Below are 17,378 nucleotides of genomic sequence, written 5' to 3'. Positions count from 1 at the left end.
GCTGCGGCTCAGTGGAAGAGCCTCTGTTTTGCACATAGAAAGTCCCAGGTTCAATCTCTGGTGTCTACAGTTGAAAGGATCAGGCTGTAGGTGAAAAGAAAGACATCTGTCCTGAAACCCTGCGGAGTTGCTGCCAGTCTGAGTAGACAATACTGACCCTGGTGGACACCAAGGGTCTGTTTCCCCTCTGGCTTTCCCTTAAAACTGTGCTGAGTAGCAATATTTCTAAGCTCCGAGGGTACACTTGAATTACTCGGAGGGGATAGGAAAAGGGAGGCAGAGCATCTGCTTGGCATGCAGAAGGTCCCAGGTTCAATCCCCGGCATGTCCAGTTAAAGGGACTAGACAAGTAGGTGATGTGAAAGACCTCTGCCTGAGACCCTGGAGAGCCGCTGCCAGTCAGAGTAGACGATACTGATTTTGATAGACCAAGAGTCTGATTCAGTACAAGGCAGATTCATGTGTTCATGTGTTCAGTATAAGGCAGCTTCATGTGTGTGACCCTGTGTGCCCGAGGCCCTTCCCTGGGACATGTTCCATAGACAGTGAAATGTACACAGTTTATGAAAGGAGTGCATATTACAGATTCTGTGTTTCTTTGCCACAGCATTTCAACACTTTTTTTTAACTATGGAGAATTCACGGTCCTGTTCCCATTCCCCCTCCTTTGCCAGCCGCCGAGGAAGGGGGAGGAGGGTCATCCAGAGCAGATGTGGGTCACACAAATTCCCTCGTTGCAGAAATGCCGTTTGGTCTTCTGTCTCATAGATCATCTCTTTTCTTCCGGGCTCAGAGGAATGGCTTCACTTGACTGCTGGGCCTCATCCATTTAAATTCAAATCCCAACGATCAATTAGCAAAATGAAACCATCCTTCCGAAGACATATATATATATATTGCAGATGGCAAGTCATCCCTCCCGCTAATAAAACCCCATTAAAAATAGTAGATTGCCTTCCTTGGAAGCGGCACGTAAAGATGGATGTGACTTGGACAGGATGACGGCCAAACGCCTGTTGCCAGCATTTCGTGTTGATGGCAATGCCACCCCCCACCCCCACAGTCTTCCAAAACTATCAAGGAAGCAGCGTGCAAATGAAGCTGCTTTTTGGGTGGGAGAAGCCTTCCGCTGCCCCAGGGGTGCCTTCTGCCCTTCTGCAGTAGCGCCAGCTCATGCGCAGAGCACAAATTGAGCATCTTGAAAAGTTCAGATTTCTTTTGTACAGAATGAGAATGACTGCTAGCCTGGGCCCTTGTGAGCTGTGCATGCTGACATTGCAAGAGCCAGAAGCGGGCTGAGCAGAACCAGTAGAGTTCATAGAATCTTAGAGCTGGAAGGGACCACCAGGGTCATCTAGCAGAGCCCCCTGCACAATGCAGGAAATTCATACTTCCCCCACACACACCCCAGTGACCCCTACTCCATGCCCTCCCTCTTATGATCTGCCTGAGGTCATAGATTCAGCATTGCTGACAGATGGCCATCTAGCCTCTGCTTCAAAACCTCCAGAGAAGGAGAGCTCACCACATCCTGAGGAAGCCTGTTCCACTGAGGAACCGCTCTAACTGTTAGAAAATTCTTCCTAATGTTTAACTGGAAACTGTTTTGATTTAATTTCAACCCATTGGTTCTGGTCTGACCTTCTGGGGCAACAGAAAACAACTCGACACCATCCTCTATATGACAGCCCTTCAAGTACTTGAAGATGGTTATCATATCCCCTCTCAGTAGTCTCCTCTGTAGGCTGAATATACCCAACTCCTTCAACCTTTCCTCATAGGACTTGGTCTCAAGACCTCTCACCATCTTTGTTGCCCTCTTCTGGACACGTTCCAGCTTGTCTACATCCTTCTTAAATTGTGGTGCCCAAAACTGAACACAACTGAGTTGGGTTTTCAAGCCCCAGGTAGGGCCTTCTCTCCAGAGGTTGCAAAATAAGCTGTGCTTAAGAATGGCTTTTGCATTTCCTGTCCGTCACGGGGCGTCTTTTCTCTCCCTGATAACTTCAGAACTGTGTCTCTGTGAACGGCTTTCCCGAGCGGTACCCCAATGGCCTCATCCTCACGTTTGGCCTCATGCGGGAGGCTTACAAGGGGAACTACACTTGCATTGTGACCTACAAGGAGAATGGCCAGGATTTCATGCTGACTCGAACTCTCAGGATCAAGGTGGTAGGTAAGGAGGGGACAGGGAGATCCGTGTATGGGTGGGGTCAAAGTGGGGGTTGTGAGGGCAGGATCTCTTAGCATGTGATCACTGTAGGGGAGGGCTCAGGGGGTGCAGCATCTGCTCGGCATGGAGAAGTTCCCAGGTTCAATCCCCATAATCCCCAGTTATAAACACATGAGTTTATTGCTGGGGAGGGGCCATGGCTCAGAGTATCTGCTTGGCATGCAGAAGGTCCCAGGTTCAATCCCCAGCATCTCCAGTTACAAGGACCAGGCTTTAGGTGATGTGAAAGACCTCAGCCTGAGACCCTGGAGAGCAGCTGCCCGTCTGAGTAGCCAGTTCTGATCTTGATGGACCAAGGATCTGCTTCAGTAGAAGGCAGCTTCATGGGGAGGAGCCATGGCTCAGTGGTAGAGCCTCTGCTTTGCATGGAGAAGTTCCCAGGTTCAATCCCCAGCATCCCCAGTTAAAAGGACCAAGCAGTAGGTGATATGGAAGACCTCAGTCTGAGACCTTGGAGAGCCGCTGCCAGTCTAAGTAGATGGTATTGGCCTTGATGGACTGATGGTCTGATTCAGGAGAAGGCAGCATCTTGGGTCCATGTGGTCTGTTTGTATGAACTGGAGGCATGAAGGTCTTCACTGGTTGTGGACTTCTTTGGGTGGGTGGGTGGGTGGGGGCAGAACAGTGGCTAGAATTTTGAGGAAGAAAAATGAAAGATGTCTTAATTCTTCATAAGTAAGGATGAGGCAGCAGGAAAAGAGGAAGACCCAACATTAGATGAATTGATTCAATCCAGGAAGCCACGGCCCTCAGTTTGCAAGTCCTGATCCAGGCTATTGAGAATAGGACATTCTGGAGGGCATTAATTCGTAGGGTCGCCATAAGTCGGAAGCAACTTGATAGCACTTAACACACACAAGGATGAGGAGAAGGTGGGCCATGGACCCCGGGGGGAGGCCATGGCTCAGTGGTAGAGCATCTGCTTGGCATGCAGAAGGTCCCAGGTTCAATCCCTGGCAGGCCTATTTAAAGGGACTAGGCAAGTACGTGATGTGAAAGACCTCTGCCTGAGACCCTGGAGAGCCGCTGCTGGTCTGAGTAGACAATACTGACTTTGATGGACCAAAGGTCTGATTCAGTATATGGCAGCTTCATGTGTTCGTGGGGGCACTGGAGAAGCTAGATTTATTGAGAATGGCTCTCAAAACATCAGCAACAAAAATTGCTAAGGAGTTTTCTGGGGGGTCTTCTCTGTCAGTGAAGATGGTGGGGTCAGGAAGGACCAAGCCTGGAGATGCTCATCCCCCCCCCAAGCATTGCAATTACCACATCTGATGTTTGGAAAGGGTCACTGACACCCCCTCCCCCAGCTGCACGGAACCGCTCAAGGAGTAAAGGAACGTGTCATATCCTGACTGCATTCAGGCGTCACATAACAAATAACAATGTGTGAAGTGAAGAAGCCTGAAGTCCTTCAGACTGTATTCTGTCTAACCACAATTTGTTGGAAAGTCTGAGCTTCGGCTCTTTGACCAATTGAGGTTTGTTTCTTGCCCCCCTGTACTGGGATTTTAAAGCACAGCATAATCCTCGTTTAGAGTCCCAGTTTACAGGCAAGAAACAGGCCTCAGTTTGTTAAACGTCCCACATGGGCATGGAGTAGGGGGTCCCTGGGTGTGTGGAGGGGAGGTAGTTGTCAATTTCCTGCATTGTTCAGGGGGTTGGACTAGATGACCCTGGTGGTCCCTTCCAACTCTATGATTATAGGAAATTTGGACAAAGTGTGGTTCCATGGAAAACTCCCTAAATCAGGTGGTCTTCAGTTTCATCTCTGGGTTCAAGGGTATTGTGGGGTGTGGATTTCCAGCTCACTTGGGTCAAAATCAAATTGGGATCTGATTGGTCTGGAAGCAACCTGGGTCTCCTAATGTGGGCCTCTCACAGACTTCCCTTTTCGGGAGATGATCTCACAGTTCTCGACTAAGCACTATTAGTGGCCCAGTTATGAGAGTGGTCCGGTCTTTTGCCCATCCGAAAAGTGGGGCAAATCCTTCAATCAAATTATTCCCCTCACCGAAAAATAAAAAGGGGTTGAAACAAAATAAGAAATAAGGATGGTTAAGTCAGAGTCTCTTTGGCATCGCCTTCAGGCTCTGTGTCTCCCTCCGTAAAACGATCTCTTGTTCAAAACGAACAAAAGTTGTTGTGCTTCTGAACTGGCAAAACAATTTCAGGCAACAAGGTTGGTTCTCACAAAAGGGCATCCTGACCCTACATGTTGCACCATATAGTTAAATTGTGGGACTCCCTGCCCCAGGACGTGGTGATGGCTGCCACCTTGGAAGGCTTTGAGAGGGGAGTGGACATGTTCGTGGAGGGCTATCCATGGCTACTAGTAAATATGGATACGGGGCATGATGCAGACCTCTTCTCTCCAGGATCAGATGGGCATGCCTATTATATTAGGTGCTGTGGAGCACAGGCCGGATGCTGCTGCTGCAGTCTTCTTGTTAGTGGCTTCCTAGAGGCACCTGGTTGGCCACTGTGTGTGAACAGACTGCTGGACTTGATGGGCCTTGGTCTGATCCAGTAGGGCTTTTCTGATGTTCTTATCTGTCCCACAAAGATGCCCCAGGCTGAATCAAGCAAAAGGCTGAAGTGAGGCTGTTAGCAGTCAAGCCAGAAATCTTTTGAGGCCTAGAAAGGGGAAGGCAACCTGTGAATGTAACAGACCAGCTTCTGATAACATGTTCTGGAATATGGCAGGGAAGAGTCTTGGTATTCCTTCCACCTATTAATATCTTCCTTAATGGAGACTTCGCTCTGCTCTGGAGACATCATCCACTGCTTTATGCATCTCAAGACAGCCAGGAATTAGCTTAGGCATTGCTTTGTTTATTTACTTACTTCATTCATACCCAGCCTTCCTTCCCAATGGGGGACCCAAAGCAGCTTACATTATTCTCCTCTCATCCATTTTATTTTCACAACAGCCCTGTGAGGTAGGCTAGGCTGAAAGTTTGTGTGAATGGCTCGTGGTCACCCAGCAAGCTTCCATGGCAGAGCAGGGATTAGAATCTGGGTCTCCCAGATCGAAGCTTGGCACGCTTAACTGTTACACCCTGCTGGCTCAGTTTATTTTTCTGGGTCGTTTCTGGCTGGCCTCTGCTGATGGCTGCTCAAGGCAGCGAAGAATAAGAGAGAAAATATGACAATGGAACTACAAATTGAAAGCAGAGCATCGATAAAACAGCCTTGTGAAACTTGTCTTCCCACAGTGGAACGTTCTGTATATATGTTAAATTCCGTGGTGAAAAATAATCATAAAAAGCAGGGCGTAAAAGCTCAAGAGACAGGAAAAAAACAAGCCAAGGTCACCAAAATGACAGAAGATGGGGCTCAGTTTTTAGCTAAAGTCTGGTGCCTAAATGCTGATAGGGTGGGTGTCTGGCAAGTTTCAAGGGAGGGCTTTCCACAGAGCCGGCGTGGTGTAGTGGTTAAGATCAGTGGTTTGGAGCGGTGGAGTCTGATCTGGAGAACCGGCTTTGATTCCCCACTTCTCATGAGCGGCGGACTCTAATCTGGTGAACTGGATTTGTGTCCCCACTCCTCCTCACGAAGCCAGCTGGGTGACCTTGGGCTAGTCGCAGCTCTCTTAGCCCCACCTACCTCACAGGGTGTCTGTCGTGGGGATGGGGAAGGGAAGGTGATTGTAAGCCGCTTTGAGTCTTAAGTGGTAGAGAAAGTCACCATATAAAAACCAACTCCTTCTTCTCCTTCTCCTCCTTCTTATGCTCTTAACACAGGCAGGATGGGGCTGCTGCTCTCGTCTTGTTTGGGGGCTTCCTAGAGGCACCTGGTTGACCCCTGTGTGAATAGACTGCTGGACTTGACGGGTCTTGATCTGATCCAGCAGGGCCTTTCTTATGTTCTTATGAGATTCTGAGCCGTAACCATCCTTGTTTAATTAAAACTCACGAATGGAACAAGGAGCTCTGTGGGGCAGAGGAAGAAAGAAAGGGCACCTTGGAAGATTGAAGGCAGCCAGCCCTGCCTGGCGGAGCTCTTTGTCCCTTATGAAGCAAACGGTCTTAATTGGTGGTCAGCTACCTTTAGAGCGGGAAACCTGGTGAACTGTTACGAAGACGGACTGTTTTTTTTCCTTGGCTTGCTTCATGGGTGGTGATTCTCTTCTGACCTTGTCCTTCCTTCTCTTTGCAGCTTGTATCTGTTTTTATGATTGCACTGACCTCTGTGGTCTTGTCATCAAACACAACATGTCTTGCATTTGCTCTTGGTGGGTGTCTTGGAGATGGCAGTGGTCAGGCACTCCAGCCTCGGCCTCTCCTAAACCCAGAATAATTGATTGCATAAACAGTCCGAGGGCTGCAGTTTCAGTGGGTGATGTTCAGGGCTGACTAGAGGAAAGGCAGCAAGTTGTGAGTACTGCAGGAGAGTAAGCCGCGTGGTGTCTCTGCTCCCCTGTTCTGGCACACTTTTATATATGGCTGCTCCAGTTCTACAACCCTGAGCTGTCTGAAAGACTCCTACTCTATGGATGAATTCACTCTGGGGAGGGGATGGGGCTCAGTGGTAGAGCATCTGCTTGGCATGCAGAAAGTCGCAGATTCAATCCCCAGAATTTGGCTAAGGCTTATCCCCAGCTGAAATGATGCCCTGGGTACCAACGTTTGCAAATTGTGTCTGGGCTTAGTTGCCAACCATTATTTTTGCCCGCCCAGCTGTAGAACAGGCTTGCCTGTACTGTGAAAGGGCTTCCATCCATTTCCCCCCTGGCCTGTGCAAGTGGAGTCTTACAGGATCTGATAGGGTTCAGTCACATCCCAGTGAAGAAGAAGGGCTGTGGCTCAGTGGTAGAGCCTCTGCTTGGCATGCAGAAGGTCCCAGATTCAATCCCTGGCATCTCCAGTTAAAGGGACTGGGCAAGTAGGTGATGTGAAAGACCTCTACCTGAGACCCTGGAGAGTTGCTGCCGGTCTGAGTAGACAGTACTGACTTTCATGGACCAAGGGTTGGATTCAGTATAAGGCAGCTTCATGTGTTCATGGGTTCAAGAAGAAGAGTTGGTTTTTATATGCCAACTTTCTCTACCTTTTAAGGAAGAATCAAACTGGCTTACTATCTCTTTCCTTTCCCCTCCCCACAACAGACACCCTGTGCGGTAGGTGGGACTGAGAGAGCTCTAAGAGAACTGTGACTAGCCCAAGGTTACCCAGCAGGCTTCACGTGTAGGCAGGAGTTGGAAGTGGCCAGGAGAAAAGGGATAAAGGTCCCAGCAGGGGGAAGCCCGGGGGAGGAGAGCCATCAGCTATGCCAGAAGCCCCTATGTTTTGGGGGACCAAGAACCTGGCTGAGATGTGGGAGGCAGGATCCCAGTCCAGGAATAATGGCAAGGGCCACTTCCTGGGTGGGCAGGCAGCTTCGAGGCGGAACCCCATAGGATGAACGTGGCAGCCTGCTGCTGCGATTAAAGAGCCGAGGGGAAGGATCCTAGCCTGGAGACGCAGGCTGAAGGTGAGAGTGAGCCTCCTGACTGGGGCAGGACTTTGAAGGGCACAATCTGGCTGTTCCATATGAGTAAGCAATCTCAGCGACATCTCTGCAATTCTCCGGTATTGGTTTGTTTGGGTTGAAGAAGCAGGGAGATGGGATACCCTGATGGGGACATAGCTAGATTTGAGATCAGGAGCACTTTAGAGACCAACCAGATTTGCTCCCTTTGTCAGAATCCAGTTGAGCTGTTCTATTGCAGACCAACACAGCTGTGAAACTATCCTGATGGGGAACCATAGAATTATAAAATCATAGAGTTGGAAGGGACCACCAGGGTCATCTAGTTCAACCCCCTGCACAATGCAGGGAATTTCAAACTACCTTCCCCCGCCCCACCCACCCACACACACACATACTCCATGCCCAGAAGATGGCCAGGGTGTCCTCCCTCTCATGATCTGCCTAAGGTCACAGAATCAGCATTGCTGACAGATGGCCATCTAGCCTCTTCTTAAAAACCTCCAGGGAAGGAGAGCTCACCACCTCCCGAGGAAGCCTGTTCCACTGAGGAACTGCTCTAACTGTTAGAAAACTCTTCCTAATGTGTCCTCAGGCCTAATAGCGTTACTCTGTTCTGTGCCTGAATAGTTTGCTGGGATATGTGAACATTTTGTGCTTGAAGCGTCCCAAGAAAACCTGGAAACATTGATGGACGAACACAAGCTGAAGGTCATGGCACACACGTGTCGCGTGTTGAAATTCCAGGCTTGGGGTCATAAGCTCGAGAGATCAACAGCGCTCACTCAGACCAGTGGTCCATCTAGTCCAAAATCCTGTTTCCACAGTGCCTGTTGTCCCCAGAAGGTCTACAGGCAGGGGAGAGGTGCCAAGCGCCCCTCTGTTCCCTGTAGGAGTCCCTTTAATCATCATGGGTCATAGCCATTTATGGAACTCCCCTCCATGCATTTGTCAAAACCCCTGTTCAAGCCACGTGAACTAGTGGCCATCTCTATGACCTGGGGTAGTGAATTCCACAAGCTAACTGCTCTTTGCATGAAGAAGTTTTTTCTTTTGTCTGCCCTGTATCTATTGCTCATCAAATTCAATGGGGAATGCGCTCTATCCACGCTTTCCATCCCATTTGTAACTTTTATAAACCTGTGCCATATTCTATCCCCCCCAAATAATATTTAAACTCAAAAGCCCTGTGCTCTTTATCCCTTTCTCATAAGGAAAGTGCTCCAACGCCTTAATTATCTTGGCTGCCCTCTCCTGTACCTTCTTCCGGCTCTGCAGAACTTTTTTTTTGAGACACAGTGACCAGAACTGCGCACATTACTCCTAATGAGGCTGCACTGTAGCTTTGAGACCAGGGCATTACAATACTGGCAGGCAGCTCTGCCTTCTGTCCCTTTCTGAGTAATCGTAGCCATTGAAATTCACTAGCTTAAACATGCCTAAATCTGTGTGGGATTGGGCTGGAAACCTGAGCACCGCCTGGGCCTGGGAGATTTACGATCAGGACACAAAACATTCTCATTGCTGCCACGTAGGTGAATTCTGTTGAGGAGGACTGTCTAGATTTCTAACTCTGCATTTCTCTCTTTTCTTCCTCTCTTATCTCCCCCACCCAGCTTAATTTCGATTGTAATCTCTTTAAGGCAGAAGTCTGTCTGTTGGGCAGATCATTCAATAAAGCGCGTGGCACTGTATCAGTAAGCGATAATAGTAATAATAAGCTTTTCTTTGCAAAGTGTTATCTCAGGCAAGGGTTGGCCTCTTGAGTCTCAGGGCAGAATTCCACCTGGAGGTCGGGCTTCTCTGCTCAGATCTTCTCCCCCAGCTTGGCAGTCATCTCTGCCCACCCTCTGCCCTCAAAACCACGTAAAGGTTTGTCAGAACCATGCTATTAAATCCATCAGGCACAAGAACGGCTGACTTTTAAAAGAGCACTTTGCAGTAATGGTTGCTTTGGGCGGGAGCTGAGTGGACAGGCCTCCATGGCCACAATAAAAGAGAAAGCCCTCCCCCCCCCCTCTTTTTATAAGGTAACAGAAGCAGGGAAAAGTAATATTCCAAGAAGTGTAGGGAAATATTGTTGAAACTGACCCCTAGATAAATCCATAAGTGAAAGGGCGCCAAGCTCTTTATTAATAGCAACCAAAATTACACCCAAACACTCTGTCGGCTTTTGATTTCTCCAAAACTTTTCAACAGGCTGGTCGATAAAAAGAACTAATGGGGGGAGGCATGTGTGAGAAATAAAAGTGTTTTAGGCCACGACCTTGAAGCCATTTGTCTGCTCCTATGTGGAGCCTCCTGCGGACTTTATTTTAGTGTAAGCAATTTATACCTGCCTTTCTGCCTCACCAAGGTATCTTGGGAGGCTCCGCGGCACTGGATTTGGCTGAGCTTAACTCAGAGAACCTGGACTTGTGGGGAGCAGAAGGCAAGCCCATGGCAGCCTCCCCTGGGAATATACAGGCCGGGGGTTAACCCCATGGCTCTCTGACACACAAGCCCCCTTAAGAGGCTGAGAGTGTGGGAGGAAATGTGATCGTCCTGATAGTAATACTGTTGGAGACCAGGTTTTGCCAGGTTTGGGTCTAGCAGCATCTTAGAAGCCAACAACGTTTTCCGGGTATAAGCGCTTGAATGTCAGAGCTCCCTTTTCTGACTCTTTGACTCTCAAAAGCTCGTACCCCAAAAAATCTTGTTGGTCTCTGAGGTGCTGCCGGACTTGAAACTTGGCCTTCTACTGGAGAACAACATGGCTACCCTGTGAAACATTTTTTATTTGGACTCAGCAGTCAGTTGAAGACCAAAAGGGCAACGTCACCTTGTGAACTCTGCCTTTTTCAGTGTTATCCTCCTTTGTGGGGGAACTGCAGGTTTAAAGAGCTGGATTTTAAGAAATAGACTCAGAGATACTTTGAAATTAAGATATGTAAGTTTAATATCAAACAACAGCAGTAGATAGAAGGACAGATAGAAGGAAATACATTTGCAAATGGGAGAGAGGTGGTGGCGACCTGGGGGTGTCTATATAATGCTAAATGAATTTACATATATCTATATAATGTTATATTGCCTACTGCTAAGTTGAGAGAGACTCCAGCATTATATAGAGATATGCAAACAACATTCCATTGTTATAAAACCTCAGAGTTAAACCAGAAATATTCATATTTCCCCTCTGGTTGACCAAAGGCAGAAATGTCAAGAGCTGGATTTTAAGAAATAGACTCAGAGAGATACTTCGTAATTAAGATATGTGGTATAAGGTTCAAGAGTGTTACTGCTGCTTCTGACTACTTTGGTTCATGCATAGCATTCTGGGTATGACTTAGGCCTCAATGCCAGAATCCCCCTTCACCTTCAGATGAAAATATCCTTCTCTCTCTTTGGTGACTCAGTCAGGCCTGGTCCCTGGTGCTGATGGACAGCTCCCTCATGTCTCCTTCTCCTGCTGTGCTGGCCAGGGCCCAATTTTTCCAAGTTGTCACAACCAGCACCTTGAGTTGAAAACAAACAGGCAGCCTTGACTGGGACTGGAACTCTTGGAGAAGCCAGGATTTCCATTAAAACTGCCCTCAGGTCTTCATAAAAAATGAAATCAATTTCATTTGTGGTGCCCAGAATGGAGACCCTATTGCCATTGGGCATCCTAATGCCAGCGTGGTGTAGTGGTTAAGAGCGCTGGTTTGGCGCGGTGGAGTCTGATCTGGAGAACCGGGTTTGATTCCCCACTCCTCCACATGAGCGGCGGAGGCTAATCTGGTGAACTGGGTTCGGATTCCCCACTCCTACACACGAAGCCAGCTTGGTGACCTTGGGCCAGTCACAGCTCTCTCAGCCCCACACACCTCACAGGGTGTCTGTTGTGGGCAGGGGAAGGGAAGGTGATTGTAAGCCGGTTTGAGTCTCCCTTAAGTGGTAGAGAAAGTCAGCATATAAAAACCAACTCTTCTTCTTCATCTTCTTCTTCTTGCTTTGGGCTAGAGTTTGTGATCCAGCGTGGTGTAGTGGTTAAGAGCGGAGAACCGGGTTTGATTCCTACTCCTCCACATGAGCGGCAGACTCTAATCTGGAGAACCGGGTTGGTTTCCCCACTCCTCCACATGAAACTTGCTGGGTGAGCGTGGGCTAGTGGGCGAAAACGCTTGGTCTCTTTATCCTCCTGTAATCCCTGTTTCAGCCAGGATTTAGCCAGGATCGAATGCATGCGTTTCACCTAATGTGCATTCAATTCTGGCTAAAAGAGGGATTAAAGGAGGATAAAGCGACCATGCGTTTTTACCCATAGTTCTCTCTGAATTCTCTCAGCCCTGCCTACCTCACAAGGTGTCTGTTGTAGGGAGAGGAAGGGAAAGAGATTGTAAGCAGGTTTGAAACTCCTTAAAGGTAGAGAAAATTGGGGTACAAAAACCAACTCTTCTTCATCATCTAAAGATTTTAAACAAACTCTTGTTTGGTAACTATAATTGTAACAACCATTTTATTGGTTTCCATCTCATTTGGTAAGATTTTGTACACCTTCCTGTTTGGTGCTGTGTGCTTCCTTTTGTTTATGGCTTGTTTATACTTATTAAGAATTCAATAAAATGTTTTGGGTTTTTTAAATGCTACGCAACTTCAGGTCAATTCTCTTTTTGGTGCTCCTATTAATTTTAGTGGATCCCACAGCACGCGTGTGCCTTTCAACTCCCCAGGGCTTCTCTTGCTGGAGAATTTGCAGCCAGGGGAGAGGGTCACCTTCATGCTGTATTTACGGGCTTCCAGGAAGCATCTGTGTGGCCCAGGTTAGGAACAGGATGCAGGGCTAGATGGACTGGCATGGGTCTTATGTTCTGATGCATGCACCGTCTCTGCTTAGAGTAGGTGCCAGAGAGCATCCCAAAGAAATGAATTTTTTGTAGGTTGGCATATCTGATGAGGAAAGGTTGAAGGAGCTGGGTATGTTTAGCCTGGAGAGGAGACAACTGAGAGGTGATATGATAACCATCTTCAAGTATTTGAAGGGCTGTCATAGGGAGGATGGTGTTTTCTGTAGCTCCAGAAGGTCGTACCAGAACCAACGGGTTGAAATTACAGTAAATCCAAGAAGTTTCCGGCTAAACATTAGGAAGAACTTTCTAACAGAGCGGTTCCTCAGTGGAACAGGCTTCCTCGGGAGGTGGTGGGCTCTCCTTCCCTGGAGAGGCTAGATGGCCATCTGTCAGCAAGGCTGATTCTATCACCTTAGGCAGATCATGAGAGGGAGGGCAGGCAGGAAGGTTTGCATCAGTGTTTGGCTCTCATGGCCCTTTCTTGCATGCCCAGGGTAGTACCGATTGCTACTTTAGGGTCAGGAAACAATTTCCCTCCAGGCCAAATTGGCCAGGGATCCTGGAGGGTGGGGTGGCCATCTTCTGTGCATGGACTAGGGGATCACTAGCGGTGTGGGGGGAGATAGTTGTGAACTTCCTGCATTGTGCAGAGGGTTGGATTAGATGTCCCTGGTGGTCCCTTCCAATTCTATGATTGCTGTCTTTGGATAAAGAAGAGAGCCTGAACTTTGATGAGTTCTTTCTCAAGTTCGGGAACCTTCACCTTCAAACCACAGTTCTACCCCTGTGTGCTTTTTTCCCTTTTTTTTGAAAGGGCTCTTCAAGGTGGTTCTTCTTCAGCTGGCAAATGGTCAATCAGGATTTTGTTTGCCAACTTGTAATGTTGTTGCTTTGAGTATTGTTGTTGCTAACTTGTATTGTATTGTATTGAGATTTTTTTTTGCCTGTTGTCTTAAAACTTTTGACTTAAGGCAAAGAAGTATGCCAGCATTTAAATCAGGGCCCTCAGCCTTCTCAAGTCTGTGGGCACCTTTGGGATTCTAACACAGGGTGCACGCGCAACCACAAACTGGCTGCCATGTGAGGCGGAGCCGCAGACACATAGGAAGCCCACGTGCAGGGGAGGAGAGGGGTAATTTTAAAAATAAACTGGGAAAGAAGAGTGAAAGAGAATAAAACCAACCCTGTGGTGGCATCTGCTGCTGAAGCAATGTTCTGTTATTCTACACAGCCAATCTGAAACTTAGGGGGTGCCGGGAAAGGTGTTCAACACCATGGTCCCCACAGGCACCATGATGGGGACCCCTGGTTTTAAATAAATACTAAGTTAGATCCTGTAGATCTATTTTGCTAATGGTTGTGCCCTCCTGCAGTGCAAGAAACCTTCCCCCTGATCCAAGAGGCTCTTTGGCTAGTAGAAATGCCTTTTGAATCATGGGGAGGTGCCTGATTTATTCATTTATTTAAAATATTTATATTCTGCCTTATTTCTTTGGACTTAAGGCTGCTAACAATGCAAGAACCAGCGTTGCCTTGTGCAGGAGGGAGAGAGAGACCACTGCTAGCAGAACAGGTCCATGCATGGGATCCAACCCAATGAATTTAGTTCTTGGGGTGGGGGGAAGGGGAGAATCAGAAGGCTTCCCACCACAACTGCATTTTAATCTATTAATTTCTCTTGTAGCGGCTCCAGAGAAGGGGAAGCCCCCGCATTTTATCTTTCCGAATGACCGTTTTGTCTACGAACTCCCAGCAGGTAAAATTCTGCAAACCGGTGTCCCGTTTTCTGCATTCAAAAATCTGCCGAGCAAATCTCCTTTTCCTTTTTAAAACCAGCTGGCTGTTTTGGTTTCGGTAATTGTCAGAAGGTGTCTACAGTAGCAGCCGATAACCTCCGGCAATTGGCACAGCGGCGGGAAGAAGGAAACAGCTGAAGCCGAGTCTGGCCGTGGTGCCAGAAGCCGAATGCAGACCAGCAGCTATGACCTCGGTCCCCTTTTTTTGGGGGTGGGGGGAGCTTTGCATCCCCCCTGTTCGTGTAGTTTCAGGCAGATGTCCCATCTGTGTAGGGGTTGGAGGGCCACAGATTGTGGGGCCTGCTGTATGGCCTTGCCGAATGGCGTTATTGCAGATTCCCGTGTCCACGCACCACTGAGAAGTCTGCCCGGGGTTAGCAGAGGGGCACCTTTCTCTCTAAAACATGAGCCGCTTCGGTGTAGCGAGTTCCTACAGTGTCAAATCCCCACTAAGCCATGTAGTTTATATGGAAAGAGCTCACAGTCTTTCAGCCTAATCTACCTCACAGTGAAAAAGAGGAGACAGAGCAGAACCATATTCTCTACCCCGGGATTCTTGTTGGAAAGGTGGGGTTATTTATTTATTTATTTGCATTTATATCCCACCCTCATTCCCGGCAAGCCGGGCTCAGAGCGGGTCACAGCATAATTATAAAAGCGTCAATTAAAACCTATATTAAAACATACTAAAACTCATATTTGATATTATAATAAAACAAGACAGCCTTAATCTCAGCCACTGGGCCGGCCGGATCTGCAGTGGGTCCCCAAACCAAGTTGGGAGGGGTGATGGGGAGGCCAGCAATGATGAAGGTGGAAAAGACTTGCGGCTGCCCTCATTTCTAAGCCTGGCGGGACAGTTCCGTTTTGCAGGCCTCTCAGAACTCCTTTAGGTCTCCTGGGGCCCTAGTGTTACTGGGTGGACTGTTCCTCCAGGCCGGGGCCAGGACCGAGAGAGCCCTGGCCCTTTTCGAGGACAGCAGCACACTCCGTGGTCCGGGGACCACCGGAAAATTGTTGTTCCTTGAGCACAAAGCTCTCTGGGTGGGTATGCCGGGAGAGGCGGTCCCGTAGGAACGGCGGTCCCAGACCGTGTAAGGCTTTAAAGGTCAAAACCAGCACCTTGAACCTGATCCGATATTCCAGCTGGAGCCAGTGCAGTTGACAAAGCGCTGACTGTATCTGTTCCCATGGTGGGGTCTCCGTGAAGAGACTCGCCGCAGAATTCTGTACCAGCTGGAGCCTTTGGATCAGTCCCAAGTAATAACTTGCTGCTGCTATGATTATTATGTGCATGGTTCACCGCAGGAGGGTAAGTAGCCCTACCCTCTTGCCATATGTCAGACCGCCCTAGCCTGGCTTCGGCCCAGGCCTGAGGGCAAGGTAGAAATATAAATAAATAAATAAGCTAAATAGGGTTGGTGCTTGGATGGGAGACCACCAAGGAAGGCTCTGCGGAGGAAGGCAACGGCAGACCACCTCCACTTCTTGCTTGCCTGGTTGGGGTCGCCACAAGTCATCTGCAAGTTGATGGCACTTTACACACACACGCGCACACTCCTGTTCCCCATTTGGTCCTCACAACAAGCTAGGTTGAGACAGAGTGACTGGCCCAAGGTTGCCCAGCATGCTTCATGGATGAGTGGGAAATTTGAACCAGGCTTTTCTCAACTCAGGTCTAACGCTTTAACCACTGCACGTGCTGGCCATGTGCTAGATAAATACAGAGGTCACTTTGCTCCTGGGGAGGATTCCTGTTTGTAGGTAGGGCCTGTTGCAGCTTCCTTGTCTTTGCCTGTCAGCCCCTGGTTGATTTTAAATAACTGAGCTGCTGTTCATGTGAATGTTGTTCTACCTGCCAGGAGCGGATCTCGTTCTCCCTTGTCGAGTCTTCTTCACATACCTGAAGGGCCCTCCGCCTGAAGTCTCCTGGATGATTGACGGGAGAAATACAGACGACATCACGGACCTCAAGATAAATGTCTCCCACAAGTAAGAGATTTCTCAGATGGGGATCATTCCGAGTGGGTCGCCCTGTTGGTCTGTAAGCTGCAAAACATGCAGCAGCACATTACAGACTTCGTTCACCCGTCTGGAGAAGGGAGCTCTGGGCAGGATGTTCTTACTTTCTTATGATGCATACCTATTCTTTCTAATATCAGAGGAGCTTGCCTATTCTATTAGGTGCATTGGAACACAGGCAGGATAATGCTGCTGCAGTTGTCTTGTTTGTGGGCTTCCTATAAACACCTAGCTGGCCACTGTGTGAACAGACTGCTGGAATTGGTGGGCCTGGGTCTGATCCAGCAGGGCTTCTCTTATGTTCTTATGAAGAGGGGAATGACAGTTAAATCTGGGAGGGTTGTGGCTCACTGGCAGAGCATCTGCTTTGCACGCCAAAGGTCCCAGTTTCGATCCCTGGGGGCATAGTTAAAAGGATCGGGGAGGCAATTATGTGAAAGACTTCCCTCTGAGACCCTGGAGAGCTGCTGCCAGTCAGAGAGGACAATACCGTCTTTGACAGGCCAAAGGTCCGACTTGGGATAAGGCAGGTGCATGTACTTAGGTTAATCCTGTGGCCTAAATGTGCTCCTGTCTCTTCACTAGGAAGTAGCAGCACTGAGACCCAACCCTTCTCCCATTGTGCGGTATAACTTTAAAATGCCGTTACGGGAGCGGGGCCTCCAGGTCAGGTCAAGATTTGGCCCTTCCTTTGCACCGGCCTTTGCCATTCCAAACTGTTCAGCTCCGGTGCGGAAGCAGCCGCAGCACCCAGAGTTTGCCTGACTTTGTTCCCCGCAGGGATAACTGCAGTGGAAGAAATTCCTAGGAGGGAAATTTTGTGGGAGGGAGGTCCTTCCTCCAAACCCGTGGCCCCAATCCAAATCATCCCCCACAGCTGCTTTTAAAGGTTAAACTACACACCCAGGTGAGAGCCCTGTGGCGCAGAGTGGTAAGCTGCAGTACTGCAGTCAAAAGCTCTGCTCACAACCTGAGTTCAGTCCCGACAGAAGTCGGTTTCAAGTAACCAGCTCAAGGTTGACTCAGCCTTCCATCCTTCCGAAG

General features: G+C 48.6%; 1 protein-coding gene across 1 annotated transcript in view; it reads left to right on the top strand.

The window, feature by feature from the left end:
* Nucleotides 1-17,378, top strand: part of IL1RAP (interleukin 1 receptor accessory protein) — a 44,298-nt gene that overhangs the window by 3,824 nt on the left and 23,096 nt on the right. The window contains exons 3-5 of the mRNA XM_056850086.1: nt 2,011-2,176; nt 14,201-14,272; nt 16,175-16,304. Of these exons, the coding sequence (XP_056706064.1) occupies nt 2,011-2,176; nt 14,201-14,272; nt 16,175-16,304 (368 nt within the window). The remainder of the gene's footprint in view (nt 1-2,010; nt 2,177-14,200; nt 14,273-16,174; nt 16,305-17,378) is intronic.

The sequence above is a fragment of the Euleptes europaea genome, chromosome 5 (genome assembly GCF_029931775.1).
Source record: "Euleptes europaea isolate rEulEur1 chromosome 5, rEulEur1.hap1, whole genome shotgun sequence".
Taxonomy (NCBI): domain Eukaryota; kingdom Metazoa; phylum Chordata; class Lepidosauria; order Squamata; family Sphaerodactylidae; genus Euleptes; species Euleptes europaea.
The sequence above is the reverse complement of the archived record's forward strand: the minus strand, read 5'-3'. Positions and strand labels throughout refer to the sequence as shown.